The sequence below is a fragment of the Tachyglossus aculeatus genome, chromosome X3 (genome assembly GCF_015852505.1).
Source record: "Tachyglossus aculeatus isolate mTacAcu1 chromosome X3, mTacAcu1.pri, whole genome shotgun sequence".
Lineage (NCBI taxonomy): Eukaryota > Metazoa > Chordata > Mammalia > Monotremata > Tachyglossidae > Tachyglossus > Tachyglossus aculeatus.
In genome coordinates this window covers 18,732,527-18,754,573 of record NC_052099.1, presented here as the reverse complement: position 1 = coordinate 18,754,573, position 22,047 = coordinate 18,732,527, and the positions used below count along the sequence as shown (strand labels likewise).

Genomic DNA, 22,047 nt, shown 5'->3' with positions numbered 1-22,047 from the left:
TGGTAGTGAGGAGTTTTTGTTTGGTGTGAAGGTAGGTAGATGGGAAACCACTGGAGTTCTTTGACCACTGGGTGGACGTGTTCTGAAGGTTCTTGTAAAAAAATGATCCTGGCAGCAGAAAGAAGTGTGGATGGGAGTTGGGGGAGACAGGAGGCTGGGAGGTCAGCAAGAAGGCTGATGCGGTAATCCAGACGGGATAGGATGAGTGATTGTATTAATGCGGTAGCGGTTTTGATAGAGAAAAAGGGAGAGGTTTTAGTGATGTAGAGGAAAAAAAAACGAAAAACAACTTAGGGTTTTTGACCCTAAAGACTTGAGGAAGCATCAGCTACCCCAAATAGGTGATTGTTTATGATTTTTTAAAAAAGTAATGTGGGCATTTAAAAATGGCTGTAATCACTTTTCTTACCACAAATCAAGTATCTCCTAATGTATTAGGGCTTAGATTGTAAACTGGGTGAACTATAGATTCTGTATTTGAATTGAGTATCTTGTATTTGCCCTTGCACTTAGCACAGAGCTTGAGACGCAGTGCTTCATGAATATTGGAATTTCTGTTAGAGCCATTTCCACCTTCTGAAAGGAGAATAAAACAGTGCAAAAAATACTTTTCATCTTTTCAGTGATAATTATTTAGAAGAAATACTATGTGAGTCTTCCTTGTGAATAAGTACAAAAATTATATGAACATATTTTGAATATTCTTCACCCATGATCATCCATATTTTGAAAGATTTCTTGGTCAAATTTTGGTAGGTAGGTTATCTCAAGCTTGCTGTGATATGAACTATTTCTATCATAAGAACACAATCAAAATGAAACGGAGAAAAAGAAAAATAAGATCCAGCAAAGAGAGTATTTTTGAATATTCACAGTGAGTGATGGTATTTGTAAAGCTTACTGATTTTGAAAGAGAGCGGGATTTACTTTTTCTTTGAAATTTTTACACTCATCTCTGCATGTGGAACAAAGCCATTCTTTTCTGAATAACAATTGCGTGCCTTAAATAATGGGGCACAATTGCGTTGAGCAGAAATCAAGGAAAATGACTATTTGGATGATGTCCACATTACATTATGTAAGACTGGTTATTTTGCCCCAGAAGCCCTAGGATTGGTTTAATTCAGGAAGGTGGACCAGAGTAAAGCCATCTCCTCCTGAACTGTGGTGGTCAGGCACAAAATCAGCACTTTGGAGCAATTGAGCACTTTGTAAAATTTAATGTGCACTTTACAATGAGTAGCATTCCTGCTTGCCTTATTGCAGTTGATCCAACATAACTGGCAGAGGCAAAAATGTGTGAATAGTATTGCGAAAACGCCTCAAGTTATCTGAGCAGGTCCTCAGTCCTGAAGCCATCCTGACTAAGCCCTCACATTGTTGTTCTGCAATTGGTGTTCTGCAATTCAGTCCATCCATAGTATTCATTGAGAATTAACTCTGTGCAAAACACTCGGCAAACAGCTCGAGGGAGTATAGTTGCAATCATTCATTCATTCAATCATGTTTATTGAGCGCTTACTATGTGCAGAGCTTTGTACTAAGCGTATGCAAGGGTACCTACCTTCTAGGAGTTTACAGTTTAATGGGGGTGGGGAGTGCTGTATTTCTTTGCAAAATTGCCTCACCCTGATTTTTGAGGTGGAATTCAATTGTTCTTCATAACACATGATTGTAAACATTGACAGTCGCATGCCTTCTGGGAGGAGAAGGAGCAAAAGATGATTGTAAACATTGACAGTCGCATGCCTTCTGGGAGGAGAAGGAGCAAAAGAGTAAGAACACAACAGGATAGTATGGTGTGGGGAGTTAATTTGTTGAGGATCTGGGAGGGGAACAATAAAAGAGATGCAGTCTCAAATAACCTCTTATCTTCTTCCTCTTAAATCTTCCTTACTTTCCTCCCCTTACTGCTAGATTTAATTATTATAAGACCCATAAAATATTTCCCACCCCTGTTTTAGTGCAATAACAATTTATTTTTCAAAAGTGGAGCAATATGATTAACATTATTTGTTTACTCATATAGCTCCACTTTAAAATATATATATATATATTTTTTTTCATTTTTTAAATGATATTTGTTTTAAGCATTTAAAATATGCCAGGCACCCTAATAAGCCCTAAAATAGATACAAGCTAATCGGGTTGGAAATAATCCACGTCCCATATGGGACTCACAATCTTAATCTCCATTTTACAGATGGCCTAGCTGAAGCAAAGTGATGTTAAGTTACTTCCCCAGGCTCACACATCAGGACATATGGCAGAGCTGGGATTAGAACCCAGGTCTTTTTCAAGGTCCGTGTTCTGTCCAGTAGGCCACACTGCTTCCCTATACTCAGATTTCTGGTTCTCAAATCAACCATCCACAATGTATTTTTGTTCTTTTCTGTGCATATTCATTTTTGTTAGCTTTGGGACATACAGGTTAGAAGAATTACTGTTTTAGGTAATATTTTAGTCCAGCTTTCACAACGTCTTTGGACTTTATATAACGTGCTCGATAAAATTGATTTTTACTGGGCTCTTGCAACAGAGAAGCTCTAATTTATGCCAGTGATCAGATTCATTTGGGTGCTTTTTGAATTAATAAAAAATGTAATAAGTTTATTTCATGCTCTCTGCAATGCTCTGCCATACATCCACGGGAAGCACTGTGGCTCAGTGGAAAGAGCCCGGGCTTTGGAGTCAGAGGTCATGGGTTCAAATCCCAGCTCCGCCAATTGTCAGCTGTGTGACTTTAGGCAAGTCACTTCACTTCTCTGTGCTTCAGTTCCCTCATCTGTAAAATGGGGATTAAGGCTGTGAGCCCCACGTGGGACAACCTGATCACCTTGTATCCCCCCAGAGTTTAGAACAGTGCTTTGCACATAGTAAGTGCTTAATAAATACCATTATTATTATTATCCACAAGCCTGTGCCCTGCTCCACCATGACAGGAAAAAGCAGCTGCAACTGCAAAAACTTCTCAACCTTTAGAAAGATGGGAAGGCTGGATCTCTCTCTATCAATCCGTCAGTGGTATTTATTGAGCACTGTACCAAGTTCTTGGGAAAATACAACAGATTTGATAGACATGGTCCCCATGCGCAAGGAGATAACGGTCTAGAAGGTGAGACATGACTTAATATGAATAAATAAATGACAGATTGTGTACTTAAGTACTATGGCGCTGAGAGTTGGGTAAATATCAAGAATCTTAAGGATACAGCTCTAAGTGCCTAGGTGATGGCAGATGGGTGAGGGAGTATGGGAAATGAAGGCTTAGTTGGAGAAAGTGTCTTCAATCAATAACATTTATTGAGTACTTACTGGTGCAGAGCACTGTAGTAAGTGCTTGGGAGAGTACAATATGTTGGTAAACATGTTCCCTGCCTACAAGGAGTTTACAGTCTTGGAGGAGATGTGATTTTAGTAAGGCTTTGAAGTTGGGGAGAGTGGTGGTCTTCCCATAAATGAAGGGAGAGGGAGTTCTAATCCAGAGGGAGAATTTGGGTGAGGGGTCAGCAGCATGATAGAGGAGATTGAGGAATAGCGAGCAGACTGGCATTGGTGGAGTGAAGTGTGAGAGCTGGGTTGTACTGGGAAAATGTGAGCAGACAATGTGTCTACCAACTCTTTTATATTGAGTATTATACTCTCCCAAGTGCTTTATACAGTGTTCTGCACACAGTATCTCTCAATAAATATGATTGATAGAATATGAGGTAAGGTAGTCTTGTGATAATTGTGGCTGGTGGACAGGGGATGATTGAAACTCTGGGCTTTGAAAAGTAACAATTATGATAATACTGACTGCCGCCCCACAGCCCTCCCTTGTCCCCAGGGCCCCAATCTCATGTTTCTCTTATTATATTAATGTCCTTGGCTTTTATTTTGTTTTTTCTTTTTTTGTTTATCTTTCAATATATATCTGCCTCTAGGTCTCTCTCCCTGACATTCTTAGGTCATGAGTCCACAGCAGGCAAGGGACCCTATCTAATTCTCAAATTGCTAATTTTTCCCAATGTTTAGTTCAGTTCTTTGCACATAGTAGGTGCTTTACAAATACTATTAAAACTGTCACAACTGCTATGATTACATACACTCGCAGTTCAAATAATGGTGTGAACTGCAAGCAGAATAATGCAGTACAATGATTTGGTTAGTAACACCACCACCACGATCATGATCAGTCTCCCCCCACCCTCCCCTTTCTTGTCAGTGATAATTCAAAATATTAATTGGATGCTACCTCAAAAGTATGTTTTGATATTTAAATCCTTGCTATGTGCTAGACACTGTACTAAGTGCTGGGATAGATACATGATAATCAGCAGGTTGGCCACAGTCCATGATGCAAATGGGAATCACAGACATAATCCCTATTTTACAGATGAGGTAACTGAAGCCCAGAGAAGTTAAGTCACTATACCAACGTCACACAGCAGACAAGTGTCGGAGCCGGGTTTAGAAGCCAGGTCCTCTGGCTCCAAGCCACTCTCCATTAGGCCATGAGGCTGCTTCTCAGTTTTAGTCCACATCCATGAGGAAGCCCCCTCTAGCCAGCTCAAAGTTACTTTCTGCATGAGCACACTTTCTCCTGCTTTCTAGGGGTTTCGGGAGGTGAATTAAAGTTTGGTTGGCTCCTCTGTTGTTGGTTACTGAAGTTGGTGAGTGAGTATGGCACAAGCCCTCTAGGATCTGGTCATTTCTGGGCAGCTTGTGGGGAGAGTTACAATTGTGCTCTAGTCACTCTCAGCTATAGGTGCCCAAGTGGGAGCTGGGAGAAGGTACAAGATGGGAGAAAGTGCAGCCCAGACTGGGGTCTACTATCTGAGCTTAAGTCTGAAAGAACTGTGCATCCCAGGTTAGAAAGAGCAATCGTGCCCAGTGGGATCATCATCATCAGTGGTATTTATTGAGTACTTCCTGTGTGCAGAGCAACCGACTAAGCAGTTGGGAGAGTACAGTGCAACAGAGATGGTAGACATCTTCCCTGCCCACAGTAAATTTACAATGTAGAACTTAATGTAAATCAATTATTTAGAATATATACTACATACATATATGTATACATAAGTACATGAGTGCTGTGGGGCTCAGCCACTTGTCAGCTGTGTGACTTTAGGCAAGTCACTTAATTTCTCTGGGCCTCGGTTACCTCATCTGTAAAATGGGGATTAAGACTGTGAGCCCCCTTGGGACAACCTGATCACCTTGTAACCTCCCCAGCTCTTAGAACAGTGCTTTGCACATAGTAAGCGCTTAATAAATGCCATTATTATTATTATTATTATCCAAATGCACAGATGACACCAAAGGGAGAGGAGCTGGAAAAATGTTGCCAACTTGTACTTCCCAAGAGCTTAGTACAGTGCTCTGCACACAGCAAGCGCTCAATAAATATGATTGATTGATTGATTGAGAAATGAAGGTTTAATTGGCTAAGACGTCTTAGACGAGATGTGGTTCCTTCCCCACCCCTCCACGGACCCAAAATAGGATCTGTCGGGATCCCCGACAGAGTGGCAGTGGCAGTGGCAGTTGTGCTGGTGGTTGCTGTTACTCCTGGTGCAGGGGAAGAAGAAGAATCTGTAGATGCTGCCACTCATGCCACCACTGCCACTGGGGCTGCCTCAGGCTGGGCAGGAGAGATTGTGTTCACTTGAGAAATTTGGAAGGTCCCAGAGCACCCATCCCTGCCCCATAAGGTGCCTTGCCACCATTTGCTTCTGCCAGTTGTCTCTGCTTATAGTCAACTGGATCAGGAGACTGTGGAGAATTGGAGAATGATGAGTGAAGGAAGAGGTGGGGTGGGACCTCCTTTTTCCCATCTCTCCTCTCTCCTTGTCCATCCCCTTCTCTCTCCTCCTCCCTTCCCCTCTTCTCTCTCTCTCTCTCCCCCCCTTCCCATCTTTACTCCTCAAAGTCCTCCTCCTCTAAATGCTTCTCCCATCCCACTCTGGGACTGCCCCCCGCCCCCCGGGTTCTGGTTCCCTTTTCTCAGACAGCCTAGGAGACTCATCCTGTTCCAATCACCCCCTTTCCTTCCCCAGTCCCCAACCAGTGTTCTGATGGGCCTGGGAAGGTATTGGAGAACTGAAGCTCTTAAGTCATATCCATAATTTAATCAACCCCCAGGGAACCCTGAAATCACTGCTAAGTGTTAACATTTCTTGAGGACCTACTGTGTACAGAGCATTGGACTGAACACATGGAAAGACACAGAACCTGACATCAAGGAGCAAACTTACCTCTAGACTGTGAACTTGTTTAGGTAGGGAACGTGTCTACCAACTCTGTTGTTTTGGACTCTCCGAAGCACTTAATACAGTGCTCTCCACACAGTAAGCATTCAACCAATACCACTGATTAATTGAGAGTGATAATGTATCTCCCGGACCAGTCCAAAACACTTGAAATTGGAGGAAAGTGCATGGTGTCCCAGACACAAGTTCTGGAGATTTGCTACCTCTGAAATTACAGAAGCAAATTGGAGGTGACAAGCTATTATCTCAATGTAGCTAAGTGCAGTGAACTAGGGGGCTGGTAGTTTGTCAGCAACTCAACTGTCTGCAGTCAAATGCAGACTCAATTGAACTGTGTTATATTTTGCATGCATGGTTTTTTGCAGTATAAATCGTTTCAGACCATTGAAATTAAATACAGGTCAACATTAGGTAAAATATTGAATCTACTAGTGAATATCTTGGATGACAAATTTGAAAGAATTCTTCAAATAGAGAGGGAAAGCAAAGACCTCTAGCCCCAGATTACACACCTACCTTGCCCACGTACTGATAGTCAGATCCCGTATATTCTTCCAGCAAGAAGAACTGGTTCCACATCCAGCCACGCTTTTGACGGTGAAGCACTTTTCCATCGCTCGCCGGCGAATGGGCCATTAAGACTTTCGCCTGGTGTTCAGAGACCCTTCTGAAGAACATTTCTGTAGAGCAAAGGTGAGGCAGCCCTATCCACAGCAGGAATAACAGTGGAACCCGAGGTGTTGTCATGGTTTTCTGGTTGCAGGTGGAGCCAACCAGGAGACAAGGAATACAACGCGGTGGTTCTGGACGAATGAACGCTGCTCTCTACTCAGTACAGCCCAGGGGCTTCCAACAGTTCATCTGCTTTTCGTACATCTTTTTCCGATCTTTAAAATAAATAGGAGAAAAAAAATCCATCAGTCAGTGGTGTTCACTGAACACTTACTGTGTGCAGAGAAGTGGATTAAGCTCTTGGGAACGTACAATACAATAGAGTTGGTATTGATTGTGATTCCTGTCTACAAGGAGCTTAAAGAATATGGGGGAGACAGACTTGAAAATAAATTCCAGATAGGGGAAATTAAGTAGAGTATAAGGACATAGACATAAGTGCTCTGGGGCTGGGGTAAGTGTCAAAGTGTTTGAGTGGTACACAGTCACGTTCATAGTTAAGACAGAGGAGAGGGCAGAAGGGGAAATGATGATTTAGAAGCACTAGACCGGACATGGAATTTCTGTGAAAGGGCTGAGGATTTTAGTTAGTCAATCAGTTTTATTGAGCACTTAGTGTGCACAGACCACTGTACCAAGTGCTTGGAAGAGTGCAATTTAGCTATAAACAAATACATTGTACAGCATACAGTCTATAATGAGGGCGACAGACATTAATATAAACAGATTACAGATATGTACATAAGAGCTGTGGGGCTGGGAGTGGGGGTGAATAGAGGGAGCAAAGCAGGCCAAATCAGAAGGGAGTGGGAGAAGAGAAAAGGAGGGCTTAGTTAGGGAAGGCTTTTAACCAAAAGTCAGCAAAGCAAAGGTATTTCTTTTCTCTGAGATATTCACAAAGCCTCCAAGGGACAAAGAATTAACCTTGCTGGGGGAATGTAGTCCAAACCCAGCATGTATCTGAGTAACACCCAAGGATAAAGTTCCTTTTCTACCGAACACTTTCCACTGGAAGTTAGCAGCTGACCTGCTCCCCCAGGCTTTGCACCAGTAGGCTGAACTTTATTGGTTTGTAGAACCAAAAAAAAAAAAACCTCTCAAATGTTTGGCTTTGGAACTCACTTTCCCAAGCTCAGTTTGTGGAAAGGAGAAACCTGACAGATTGGAAATATTTTACTGGGAGACCATCAGTGTTGTGGTAGGGTAATGCTGGCAGTGAGTGTATTGAAATATTGTAACCACAATGAACAACGGAGGCGTGGGGAAAGGGAATGACATGCAGAAGGTGTTTTTGAGGATTTTCTATAATTGGTTATGGTATTTATTGGGAGTCAGAAGACCTGGGTTCTAATCCCCCGGGTCGGTGAGTTTGACGGGACAGGACATTCCAGACCAGGGGTTCAGCGGGACCCAGAGGTCACCATTACTTGTAGTCCTATTAGATTAGATAGTGCATGGGAAATTCTGGTCCTTGCACTTGCAGTCAAGTGTCATAAGATGCTTTGAGGGACATAGATAAGGGACCTAAGTAGTATGATCTGGCTGTGTTTTCAATTCTTTCTGTCTTCCAGCCAACTATATATGTTATCCAGGCCAAGAGAGTAAATAAAGCAACATGCCAATTAGAAACTCACTATAATTTCATCAGGACTTGATATCTGCAACTCGGTCGGGACCCTTAGAGCTTCAGAAATCAGAAAGGCTGGTCTGTGGAGCATGAATTATTTGGGTATTGAGAGACTGGGCTTGCTTGGACAAGTGTGTAATTTAATAAAGGGTTCACTGATGTGGTCACTGGCTCATCAAACTTGTGTTACTGCCTCTGCCTGCAAGCATGGAGAGTCTTATTCCCCCTAATTGGATGATGGAAGAGGATTACATTTTCCGGCGGAGGCAGATACATGAGGAGACAGATTTCTTCCTCAGGGATTTGAAGCTTAAAAAACCTTGTTTGGGAAAGGTAAAATTCACTTCTAGAAAACCAGCATACTTGTGTTGGAGCCAAGTTTTCAAGGCAGGGTTATTAGGCTCATAGAGTAAGTGCTACTATGCTGTGTTCCCCTGAGACTTCAGCTCAGAGTTCTGCTGAATGATTCTGCTGAGGCTGGAAATGGTGGCAAGAAGTGGGGCTGTGACTGGTGTCAGGAGTCATGATGACCACCAGGACATCCACAGATCTGTAGTTTATTCATATGAATGTCTGTCTCCCACCCTAGACTTGTGGGCAGGGAATGATTCTGCCAACTCTGGTGTATTATATTGTCCCAGGCACACAATAAATGCTTGACAAATACCATTGATTGATTGATTGATGATGGGGCAGTTAGGGAAAGCTGCCCAAGTAGCCAGAGCCAACGGAGGAAAGGCTGGACAGCCAGTGAGAGGCCTGAGCTCATAGACAGACTGGCCTGCCTTCAGCCTACTGTCTCTCTCATCTCTCTCTGGCCTTAGTTTGTGGAGAGAGGAGGCGGGAAGGAGAGAGAGACCAGACTCACCACAAGTGGGCCATTGTCTCTGCTGTCTCACTGAGGATGAACCAATCAATCAGAGATGCATCCCTTCTTCACCATGTAAGCTCCTTTCCTCCTTGCAAGCAGGGTCTCTAATCAGCAAGACTATTGCATTGTACTCTCCCAAGCACTTCCCACACTACTCTGCACACAATAAGCGCAAAATAAATACCGTTGATTGATGATAATAATATAATAATAATGGCATTTATTAAGCGCTTACTACGTGCAAAGCATTCATTCATTCATTCAGTCGTACTGTTCTAAGCGCTGGAGAGGTTACAAGGTGATCAGGTTGTCCCATGGGGAGCTCACGGTTTTAATCCCCAGTTTACAGATGAGGTAACTGCGGCACAGAGAAGTGACGTGACTTCAAGTTCCCGATTGATATAATCTTTTGGGTAGATTCATAGAGGCACTCCAGATGAATTTTTTGCAGTTCTCAGTTGTCCACCACTGATTCCCAATATCCTTCTTGCAGCAGTCCTATCTGACCCCCATCCCTAGCACTTGTGTGTTTAATTGCTACTCCACGCACTGCTGTAAGCACGCCTATTTAAATTTGTTTATGTAAGTTTTTGTTCTGCTACTTCATATGATCTATTTGCATTATTTCCTGGGTAACTTTGTTCTTTCTGTGCCTCCATTCTTTGTAAAGCATTTTTGTCTGTCTGTCTTCCCTCTTGAATTGTACGCTTTGGGAGGGTGGGGAATCTGTGTCTTCTGTTCTACCCTCCCAAGAATTTGGTTCAGCTCATCAGTAAGTTCTGGACAAATACCAATGATTGATTGTTTGTTTCTGCTCATCGCTGGGGAAATCTGCCATTCCTTTAAATAGTTCCTTTAAATATTGATTCCTACTTTGTTCTCCTTTCGACAATGTCAAAGTAACCCCCTGCAGGTTGAATAGAGGCTTAGGGAACTACTTGGGCTCTTTCAGCTTCCTAGGGCATACTGCAGCACATTCTGTGAATCACTTCTTTTCCCAGAAGTGACATCTGTTCAACATCTTTCATTCAACTTATTACCCGAAGTAATTTTCGAATACATTTTACTGAGTTTTAATTGACTGGAGACATAGTAAAGTCATCAGTACTGTAGCATACTGAGTCCCTGTGATTTTTAGGGATAATCATGGTTACACAATGGAATTTGATTAGATTTTGAGAATGTTGCAGGCAGGAGAGGAGAGGAAAGGAAAGGTTTGGGAGGAAATAGTGGATTCCCCTCAGAGATGGGGGAAGGAATCACTACAGATCTCCCAATCTTGAAAGTCCTTCTCAGGTAACAACTCATCCAGAAGGCCTTACTCCCCCCACCTTGATTCCCCAATTGCCATTTTGGTCCTTCCACATTATTTAATCATTTACATTACCAAAGCCCCCGTATCATTTATGTTCATGTCTTCCATACTGTATTAATACCCCTATCAATCAGTCAGTGTGGTATTTACTGAGCACCAATTGTGTGTGGAGCACTATACTAAGTGCTTGAGAGAGTACAATAGAGTTGGTAAACACTTCATTGCAATAAATTTGTATGTCCCTTACTAGACTTCAGACTCCTTAGAGGCAGGAAAAAAGACTAGTAGTCATTTGTAGTCTCTCAAACAATTAATCCAGTACTCTGCACACAGAAGGTGCTCAATAAGTACTACAGATTGATTGAGACACAGGAAGCATGATCCTGTCTCCTGGTTTCCTGGAAGCGGGTATGTGGTATTTGATGGATCCAGTCGCTTGTCAGGTCATCAATCCAAAACCATTTGATGGTGGTGAACTTCTCAAAATTGTTACCACAGAGAGCCGGACAAGGCATTGGGTTGAATTTAAATAAAGTAATTAATCAAAGTTGGTAGGGTTTCTTGATGATAACTGAGATTCAGTGTGTCCTAGTGTACAGAGCATGGTCAGAGGACTGGAGCTCTGTCATTTGTCTGTTGTGTTACCTTGGGCAAGTCACTTAACTTCTCTGTGCCTCACCACCTCATCCATAAAATGGAGATTAAGACAGTGAGCCCCACGTGGGACGCGGACTATGTCCAACCTGATTAGCTTGCATCTACTCCTTCATTTAGTACAATGTACATAGTAAGTGCTTAATAAATGCAATTTAAAAAAAAATGATGCAGAGAGTAAAGGTAGGACTACTAGAGAGCTTGTCTGTAGCCATTAGGAACAGAGCCAGCTCCAGACAGTAAGGAAGGGAGGCAGCTGCCTCTGGGTCCATCCTTATGAGGGTAGTAGGTGGCAATGATTGAAAGTTTGAAACATTATCGACTCTGGAGATCTTACCTGCATGCAGCAGCAATTATTTTCCCCACCACAGGATATCAGACATCTGAAGCCAGCTCTCATTTAGATGGATGTCAAAGAGGGAGACCATTCCATTTGTTATGAATGTCCTGGTGCCACTCTGAGACAGATTACCGATCTGGATGGATTCTGAATCCAACTCCAGTTATGAATTTCTTAGGGTTTAACTCAAAAAAATAAAAAAAGAAAATCTGAGATTTCCATAGTGTGGGTTCTTGAAGAAAGATTTAGGTAATAATTATCTTATAAAGAAAAATGCTTCCTGCCTTTTTAATACCAGTAAAAATGCTGGGATTAATAGAAACGCTGAAGGCTGAGAATGAAAATGCAATCCAAAAGCACGGATCATATTTGCAGGAAGAGCATGAGAAATAGGAATAACAATTGTACTTTAAAGAATTATTCAAATACCGATTCAAATCTAAAACATCTCATCCTTCCCAAATAATGTTTTAGTTTTTACCCATCAACTCGTGATTGCAGTATCTGGCTGGTGTCATTTTGACTGAGACCTGTAAGTTTAAATTTTCAATATGTGTTCTTTTTTTCAATTTATGTCTCAAATATAGATTCTCTCCCTTCCAATTTAAAAGACAAATATTAGTATAGCATCAGCTTGCGTGAGGCCGGCAGTGTTGATGATCTTAGGTAGCTGTTGCAAATGAGATTATGATCTCTGAATACAGAGATTATAGGTGGAAGTGCCACAGTTTGAGCTACCATTTCATTTTCTGATGATTACACACGAACAGAGAATCTTGTTTCAGCCACCTTGCACGCCCCCATCTTGGTGGACCGAGAGAAAATGCCTTACTTCATCCGCATCAGTGATTAACACCTTCTGCCGTTCCCTTACGAAATGAGAAGAATAAGGCTGGAAACTAGAAATCAGGGTAAGATGGCCAGCATCAGCAACACATACCACGCTAGACAATCATTATCTGTTATCAAGAGAAGCAGCGTTGCTCAGTGGAACGAGCCCAGGCTTTGGAGTCAGAGGTCATGGGTTCAAATCCCAGCTCCACCACTTGTCAGCCATGTGACTTTGGGCAAGTTACTTCACTTCTCCATGCCTCAGTTACCTTATCTGTAAGATGGGGATGAAGACTGTGAGCCCCACATGGGACAACCTAATGACCTTGTATCTATCCCAGTGCTTAGAACAGTGCTTTGCACATAGTAAGTGCTAAATAAATGCCGTTATTAGCATTATTATTATTATTATTAAGAAGATCAATCAGTCAGTAAATACCATTTATTGGGTGCCTTCCGTATGCAGAACACTATGCTAAATGCTTGGGAGCAAATAGTAGAATTAGTGCACGTGATCCCTGCCCTCAAGAAGCTTACAGTATAATAATCAGTCAATCAGTGATATTTATTGCATGCGTCTCAGGCAGAGCACTGTAATGAGAAGTACTGTGGCCTAGGAGTCAGAAAAACCCGTGTTCTTTTCCCAGCTCTTCCACTTGTCTACTGTGTGACCTTGGGAAAGTCACTTAATTTCTCTAGTTTCCAGTTATCTGTAAAATGGTGATTTAAGCCCCATTTGGGACTTGAACTGTGTCCAACCTGATTAGCTTATATCTTCCCAGCGCTTTGTACAGTGCCTGACACATAGTAAGTGCTTAACAAATCCCATAAAATAAAAAATAAAAGGAGTGCTTTGCACTGACCCTTTTTGCTTTGAATAGCTTTTGTTCGATTACTGGTGACTGTTTTCAGTCAGAGAGCTGAGCTTGGGGGGCCAGTGGAATGAGCAGCATTCTGGAAATCAAGAACCTGGGGTTCAAGCTCAGCTCTGATAGTGGGGGGCAGTCTACTGGGCCAGTGCCAGTGAAGGTTCCCAACCAAACAATCCCCGAAGTAATTCCAGGAAGCGTCACTGACTAATATTCAGTCACTCAGTCGTATTTACTGAGTGCTTACTGTACTAAGCGCTGGGGAGGGTACAGTACTACAATAAACAGACATGTTCCCTGCCCACAATGAGACCACAATCTAGAGGGGAAAACAGACATTAATAGAAATCAATAAATGACAGATATGTACGTAAGCACCTTGGGGCTCGGAGGGGAGTTGAAGGACATCAAAGGCTACAGGGATATGTAGGTCCATATATTCCTATGTTCTGATGAAGAGTACAAATATATGTGTTGACCATGGCTGAAAAGATGTGATTTAGCCTGGAGGAAAATGAATCAGGGAAGAAATCCTGGATGAGATGGGATTTCTGGAAGCTTTGAGGACGGAGAAAGCCTGGGTCGGTGAATTTGACGGGAGAGGACATTCAAGACCTGGGGTTCAGTGGGAGCCAGAGGTCACCATTACCTGTAGTCCTACTAGGTTAGATAGTGCATGGGAAATTCTGATCCTTGCACTTGCTGTCAAGAGTCTTAAGATGTTTTGAGGGACACAGATAAAGGACCTAAGTAGTATAATCTGGCTGTGTTTTCAATTCTTTCTGTCTTCCAGCCAACTATATTTGTTATCCAAGCCAAGAGAGTAAATAAAGCAACATGCCGATTAGCTAGAAACTCACTATAATTTCATCAGGACTTGATATCTGCAACTTGGTACAGGGGCTACCAAGTCAATCATCCACGGGTTGTGATGTTCCAGCGTCGGCACTGTGCTGGGGTCACTCTGGCCGTTAGTGTGTCCAACACATCAAATGATCTTTGCATGCATTTCACGAAGTGTTGCACCTCTGCCTGTATACTCCTCTCCCTGAATGTCGACCCCACTGGGAGGACAACAGGCGAGTAAGAGAGAGTGCAAATATCGGTTTGCAAACCACCAGATCTTATATCAATCATCCCTTGACTCGGTTTCTAAATCTTGAAGTCACAAGACCGAGGCCTCCATCATTCTCAACTGGATGTACCAGCGTCACCTCCGAAAATTAAAAAAAAAAAAAAATCATCGTGAAAAGTAAATGAGTGGAACCATTTCAACAATTATCTGTATTTGTTACTGGATTTTTCCTTTCTGCTGCTCTAGTTCAGTTCCTACATAATGACATTAGTAATTAGATCCTCTTGGGACTCCAAATGTGTCATTATAGACTTAAGATATTTCCAGTTTTCATAAAAAAGTCATAAAGAAAATGGAAAGAGTTGTAGAGATTGTTTTGTTTTATTCCTTTCCTAATTAGCTAATTAATTCATTAATGGTTTACTCTCTTTGGATCTGAAAACTACGATAATGAATTCTGCCACCAATTTGGTTATCCGAATAAAAATTAGAACTAATAGGTTAGGCCTTAGTTAGACCAGCAAGGGCCTGATAAAGGAGAATATTGTCTGCAGGCACAGTCACATATTTTTGTTCTCAGTAATGAGAGTTTGCTCATGATGCATGGGCAATATACAGTCTTTGGAGTTCAGCTGCTAGCAAAAGGACAGCCATTAGTTCAGTCATTCTTTTTCCAGGAGAATTTGCTGACAAGTGCCTTTTAAAATGATGATGATGATGGAGCTGATTTGAAATGCCATTTCAAGGTGATTCAGCCTCCTTCCCGAAGAATTGTAGCGTGGCTTCCTCCCTCCTGTCTGACTATCCCAGCAATAGTGGTGCTTTCAGAGGCTTTCTTTAAACATGCTCAGAACCTCTGCCAGATCTGAGTGATCCCGTTTGATTCACACTGATCACCCATTGCTCAGAGATGAAATAGGCCTCTCTTGTTTGTTGTTTTGTTTTTTCTTGTCAGACTGTGGGTAATTGATTTTGAAGCCTCATTGTTAATTTCACATAATCCAAGGACACGTCCACGTTGAAGTAATATGAAACAGGACGCCAAAATGCTTTCAGTTTTACTTATACCAGAGCCTTCTTTTTGTCAGATTCAAAAATGAATGATTGAATAGGAAAATTGGAGGTGGGGTGGATTTGGAGAGAGGCCCAAGCTCCAAAGTTCCCACATTGTCGTTCATGTTTTTGTTTGACTACAGCTGTAGCTGGCAACTGTTTTAATCAAAGAGCTCTGTAAGACAATGCTAATTTGTCTGTTAGGGAGCATAAATGTGAGCTGGATGAAGCCGGTTTTATCAGTAGCATCAATAGCTTTTATCTTCTCTGGAATAGAGATAGGAAACCAACCCTCATCTTTGTGTGATATTCCCTTTATTTCTTTTCTCTGCTCCTGAATCAAAACATTTCATTCCTTATTACCTGAGTAATCTGCATCTTGATTAAAAAAAAAAAAAAAAGACAGTGGCAGTAATGCACAAATCCAGAATTGCACTCTCCAAAGTAGGGATGTCAGTTTGAACGAGAAATATATTACTCTAGCCTTGGTGCATTTCAAAGGGATGGGAAGATGCCCTTTTAATCAATAAAGTAATCAATAGTATTTGTTGACATCGACTGTCCATTAGAGCTGTACAATAGATTTAGGAGGTTCTCCTTAAAGTCAGTTATTCTATAATGCCTGGTTTTATTGCACTTCTCTGATCTTGTACTACAGCCCAGTCTGCACACCCAGCTCCTCTAATCCAGCATGAAATACTCCCTGTACCTCAGTCATGTCTATCCCGACTCTGCCTCATGTCTGCTCTGTGACCTTGGGCAAGTCATTTAACTTCTCTGAGCCTCAGTTACCGCATCTGTAAAATGAGGATTAAGACTGTGAGCTCCACGTGGGACAACCTGATCACCTTGTATCCCCCACAGCGCTTAGAACAGTGCTTTGCACATAGTAAGAGCTTAACAAATGCCATCATTATCATCATCATCATCCTACCAACTACTTCTTGCTGAAGTTCTCCCTCAGGTCTGAAACACCCCTCACCCCCACCGAGACCCCCACACCCACTTTCACTCCCCACATTCCACCACTGTCTCCACCTTCAGAAGCTTCCAAAAATCACACCTCTTCCAAAAAGCTTTCCCGAGCTGTACTTTATTGCTCCTGCCCTCTTTCCCCTCTGCATTAACTATGTGCTTGGCTGCGAACCCGTTAAGCAGTTTGCTATTCATCCCAGCCCCACAGTGCTTATGTTAAATATCCTTATACTCTACCATTTCTCCTATCCACAATCTAGTTTAATGCCTCTTCCCCACAGGAGACTTTAAGCTTGTTGTGGGCAGGGCACATTTCTCCCAACTCTGTTGAACTTTCCCAAGGGCTTAATACAGCATAATAAACATCACGGAACGAATGATTGCTAAAGAACTACTGAGGACTTAGAACATGTTTTTCCACTCTGCATGTCCGTCTGGATAGGGTGTGATGTGTTTTCAGAATAAATACTGGGGTCCATGGGGTCAACAGTCAAGGCGTGAGAACTAGGCCTGAGAAATAGCTGCTCCTAATGGGAAATGCAGGGACCTGAGCTTCCGAAGACCTGGGTTCTACTCCCTGTTCTCTCTCATCCCTTGAAGTCATGTAACTACCAGAGCTGAGGGTGCAGTAAGCAGCCTGGCCTAATGTATAGAACACGGACCTGGGACTCTTAAGGAGATGGGTTCAAATCCTGGACTTTGCCACTTGTCTGCTCTGTAATCTTAAGCAAATCACTTAACTTCTTTGTACCTGATTTCCCTCATCTGTGAAATGGGGATTAAGACTGTGTGCCCCATGTGGGACATGGTCTGTGTCTCATCCTATCCCGTCTGGACTACTGCACTAGCCTTCTCTCTGATCTCCCATCCTCGTGTCTCTCTCCACTTCAATCCATACTTCATGCTGCTGCCCGGATTATCTTTGTCCAGAAACGCTCTGGACATATTACTCCCCTCCTCAAAAACCTCCAATGGCTACCGATCAATCTGCGCATCAAGCAGAAACTCCTCACCCTGGGCTTCAAGGCTCTCCATCACCTCGCCCCCTCCTACCTCACCTCCCTTCTCTCCTTCTCCAGCCCAGCCCGCACCCTCCGCTCCTCCACCACTAATCTCCTCACTGTACCTCGCTCTCGCCTGTCCCGCCATCGACCCCCGGCCCACGTCATCCCCCGGGCCTGGAATGCCCTCCCTCTGCCCATCCGCCAAGCTAGCTCTCTTCCTCCCTTTAAGGCCCTGCTGAGAGCTCACCTCCTCCAGGAGGCCTTCCCAGACTGAGCCCCTTCTTTCCTCTCCCCCTCGTCCCCCTCTCCATCCCCCCGTCTTACCTCCTTCCCTTCCCCACAGCACCTGTATATATGTATATATGGTTGTACATATTTATTACTCTATTTATTTATTTATTTATTTATTTATTTTACTTGTACATTTCTATCTTACTTATTTTATTTTGTTGGTATGTTTGGTTCTGTTCTCTGTCTCCCCTTTTAGACTGTGAGCCCACTGTTGGGTAGGGACTGTCTCTATGTGATGCCAATTTGTACTTCCCAAGCGCTTAGTACAGTGCTCTGCACATAGTAAGCGCTCAATAAATACGATTGATTGATTGATTGATTGAACTGGATTAGATTATATCTAGCTCAGTGCTTAGTACAGTGCCTGGAACATACAGTTACTCTCTCTACTCACCTTCAAAGCATCCTCCAACAGGCCTTCCCTGAGTAGTTCCCAATTTCCTTTTCTCCCAATCACTTCTGCATTGCCTGACCTGTTCCCCCTCCCAGCCCCACAGCACTTAGATACATACCTATCATTTTATTAATTTGTATTAATGTCTGCCTTCTCTCCCTCATCCCCACCCCAACTCTAGGTTTGTTGTGGGCAGGGAATGTGTCTATTTTTGTACTCTCCCAAGCACTGAGTAGAGTGCTCTACACAAAGTGAGCATTTAATAACTACGATTGAGTGAATAGTAAGTGCTCAATAAATGCAATTTTAGAGTGTGCTACTATAGGGAGAAATTGCATTTAGAAGTAACTGACGTTATTATTGTGATATTTCCTCTGTGGAGCACAATTTCCATAAAATTAAAATAGATCCCAGTGATCCTGATGCTGCTGGCAGCTATAAGTGAAGAAGAGAAAGCATAACCAGGCACACTTCGCCAATAATTCAATTCAATAGATGGATTTAATTTCAATAAATCTCCAATTTAAGGCAGTAAGTGCCTATTTGCCAGCAGCAAGAATGAGAAGTGGGAATATAGAAAACCATTTTCCATAGAAATCAGTAAGAAAAGTAACAGCCTGATAGATAAGTTATGTTTTAGTAAACAAGTGCATTTCATTATTGGCAAAGATGGGAGGTGGGATTTTGTGAAGGATGGGGTATGTTCAAAATAATGATAATAATGATGGCATTTATTAAGTGCTTACTATGTGCCAAACACTGTTCTAAGCACTGGAGTAGATACAAGGTGATGAGGTTGTCCCATGTGGGGCTCACAGTCCTCATCCCCATTTTACAGATGAGGTAACTGAGGCACAGAGAAGTTAAGTGACTTGCACAAAGTCACACAGCTGACAATTGGCAGAGGCGAGATTTGAACCCATCACCTCTGACTCCAAAGCCCGTGCTCTTTCCACTGAGCCATGCTGCTTCTCAAGCTTCTCAGAAGGCAAGTAGTGATGGTATTAATTTTGCACCTAGTAGGTGCCATTCAACCAGTGATATATTTGAGTGCTTACTGAGTGCAGAGCAGTGTACTAAGTGCTTGGGAGAGTACAGTACAGCAGGGTTGGTAGATGTGTTCCCTTCCCACAATGAGCTTACGGCCTAGATGGGGAGAAATACATTAATATAAACAAATTTTGGATATGTATATAAATGTTGTGGGGCTGAATAAGAGGAGCAAATTCAAATGAAAGGGTGATGCAGAAGGTAACTGGAGGAGAGGAAAATGTGGGCTTAGGGAAAGCCTCCAGGAGAAGATGTGCCTTCAGTAAGGCTAGAGGTGGGGAGAGTGATTGCTGGACATGAAGAGGGAGGGAGTTTCAGAACAGAATCAGGATGTGGGCAGGAGGTCAGAGGTGAGATAGATGAGATCTAGGTACAGTGAGTATGTTGGCATTAGAGGAGTGAAATATGAGGTTGGATTGTAATAGGAGCACTTAGTACAGTGCTTTGCATACATTAAGTGCTCAACAAATACGATTTGAAAAAAAGAGAGCAGTGAGGTAAAGTAAGAGAGGGCAAGATGACTGAATGCTTTAAAGCCAATGGAAAGGAGTTTCTGTTTGATGCAGAGGTGGGTGAGAAACCACTGGAGTTTTTTGCGGGTAGCAGAGTGAAGTAGGGTCAGGAGGCAGGGTGGTCAGCAAGGAGGTGGTTAGAATAATCCAGGTGGGATAGAATAAATGCTTGGATTAGTGTAGTAGCTGCTTGGATGGAGAAGAAAGGGTAGATAATAGCAGTGTTATGAAGGTTGAACCGATAGGTTTTAGTGACAGATTGAATATACTGGTTGTTGAAAGAGAGAGATGAGCCAAACTTGACACCGAGGTTAAAGGTTTGTGAGACAGGAAGGATGGTGGTGCTTTCTACAAAGAGGGGAAAGCCAGAAAAGGACAGGTTTTGACAGGGAAGATAAGGAGTTCTGTTTTGGATGCGCTAGGTTTGAGGTGTCAGCGGGACAACCGTTTACAGGTGTCCTGAAGGCAGGAAGAAATGTGAGATGGCAGAGAAGAAGATCAGGGCTGGAGATGTGGATGCCATACACTTGGGAAGTGTGAGCCCACTTTTGGGTAGGGACTGTCTCTATATGTTGCCAACTTGTACTTCCCAAGCGCTTAGTACAGTGCTTTGCACACAGTAAGCATTCAATAAATATGATTGATTGATTGATTGATAACAGAAACCTAAGGCATTCTCTGTCCAAAGGGAGCTTCCCACCTTAATGGAGGGCCTAAAATCCCAGTGACTTCTGAGGAGGGTGCTGTCCCCCATGAAACCTGGCCTCCATTGGGGTGGACTCCAAGACATCTTAGCAAGTCAGTTCAATCTGAGATTGATGAACTCATTAACGACCTGTTCAAGCATTTCTTCAATTCAGAAGTCTGGGGTTTTTTTTAATAAATGCACCAAAATACAAGCATTTTGATGAATACATTTTTTTAAGTTAAAAACTCTGCTCCATTGTAAAGTCCTTGAGGGCAGTGACTGCATCTTCCAGTACTGTACAGTACTGCACTAAGTGCTGTGCACATGGTAAATTCTCAATAAATACTATTAATTTTTTGATTGTACTTTCCCAAGTGTTCTGAGCTCAGTAACCACTCAGTAAGTACTATAGATTGGTGAAGTAACCAAGATTATAAGTAAGGGTCATTATTTTGAGAACGATCTGTGCAGGCTGGCATGATGGATGTTGTCATGTGTCGCCATTTCATGCTTCAGGTGGTGACTTTATTCTCCATAGGGTTTCTCTCTCAATTTTCTGGGTAAGTGTTGTGGAAAGACCGATGCCTTTGCCTTCTGCTCTATGACAAATTTTAAGATTTTTTTCTTTCCTCTTCAACCGTCTCAATCAAAACCCAGAGTTATCTCTCACTGTGGCTGCAAACACCACCAAGTTTTCTCCTGCATCTGCTCACATTTGTACAAAAGCTGGTTTGCTCTTGTCATTAGTGTTAATTGATTCAATTTTGTGCACACTTTCAGAGTACCAGTTTGTTTAGAACTGTTTCTAGTCCTGACTTTGTAAACATATGCAAGTCCATAGAACCAATTTAATTCACCTATTGACTTGGTGCATTAATTAGGAATATAAGATATTCAACCTGGAGGTTTCAGTGTATATAAATTATTTTACATTAATTACATGAATTAATTTGTTTTCAAATATCTATATGAGGTTCAGCGTGGCTCAGTGGAAAGAGCCTGGGCTTGGGAGTCAGAGGTCATGGGTTCTAATCCTGCCTCCGCCACTTGTCAGCTGTGTGACTTTGGGCAAGTCACTTGACTTCTCTGCACCTCAGTTACCTCATCTGTAAAATGGGGATTAAGACTGTGAGCCCCACGTGGGACAATCTAATCACCTTGTATCCCCCACAGCACTTAGAGTAGTGCTTTGCACACAGTAAGTGCTTAACAAATGCTATCATTATTATTACTATTATTATTAGCATTAAAAGACCATGCAGTACGGTAGTAGGTTCTGAGAATGATGGGGAGGAGAGTAAAGCAAATTACTCTTTTATCATTAGTGGCATTATGGGGGTGCTTCAGTGTCATTCACAACCACTCAGTTGGGAGGTGAGTCACAGAGGAACTTGGATGGAAAAAACAAGAACTGGGAGTCAAGAGAAATGGGTTTGAGTCTCAGTTCCACCGCTGCCCTGCTCTGTGACTTTGGACAGGTTATTTAACTTCTTTGGATCTCTATTTCCTCCTCATTAAGGTGGGGATAAGATAGATTGTCCTCCCCCTATCTTCGCACCAAGTGCTTAATCA

At 42.5% G+C, this 22,047-nt stretch overlaps 1 protein-coding gene across 1 annotated transcript in view; it reads right to left on the bottom strand.

Annotated features, from left to right (window-relative positions):
- The window catches only part of CDH10 (cadherin 10), a 98,230-nt gene that overhangs the window by 51,325 nt on the left and 24,858 nt on the right, over positions 1 to 22,047 (bottom strand). The window contains exon 2 of the mRNA XM_038770398.1: positions 6,771 to 7,141. Within this exon, the coding sequence (XP_038626326.1) occupies positions 6,771 to 7,001 (231 nt within the window). The 5' untranslated portion in view covers positions 7,002 to 7,141. The remainder of the gene's footprint in view (positions 1 to 6,770; positions 7,142 to 22,047) is intronic.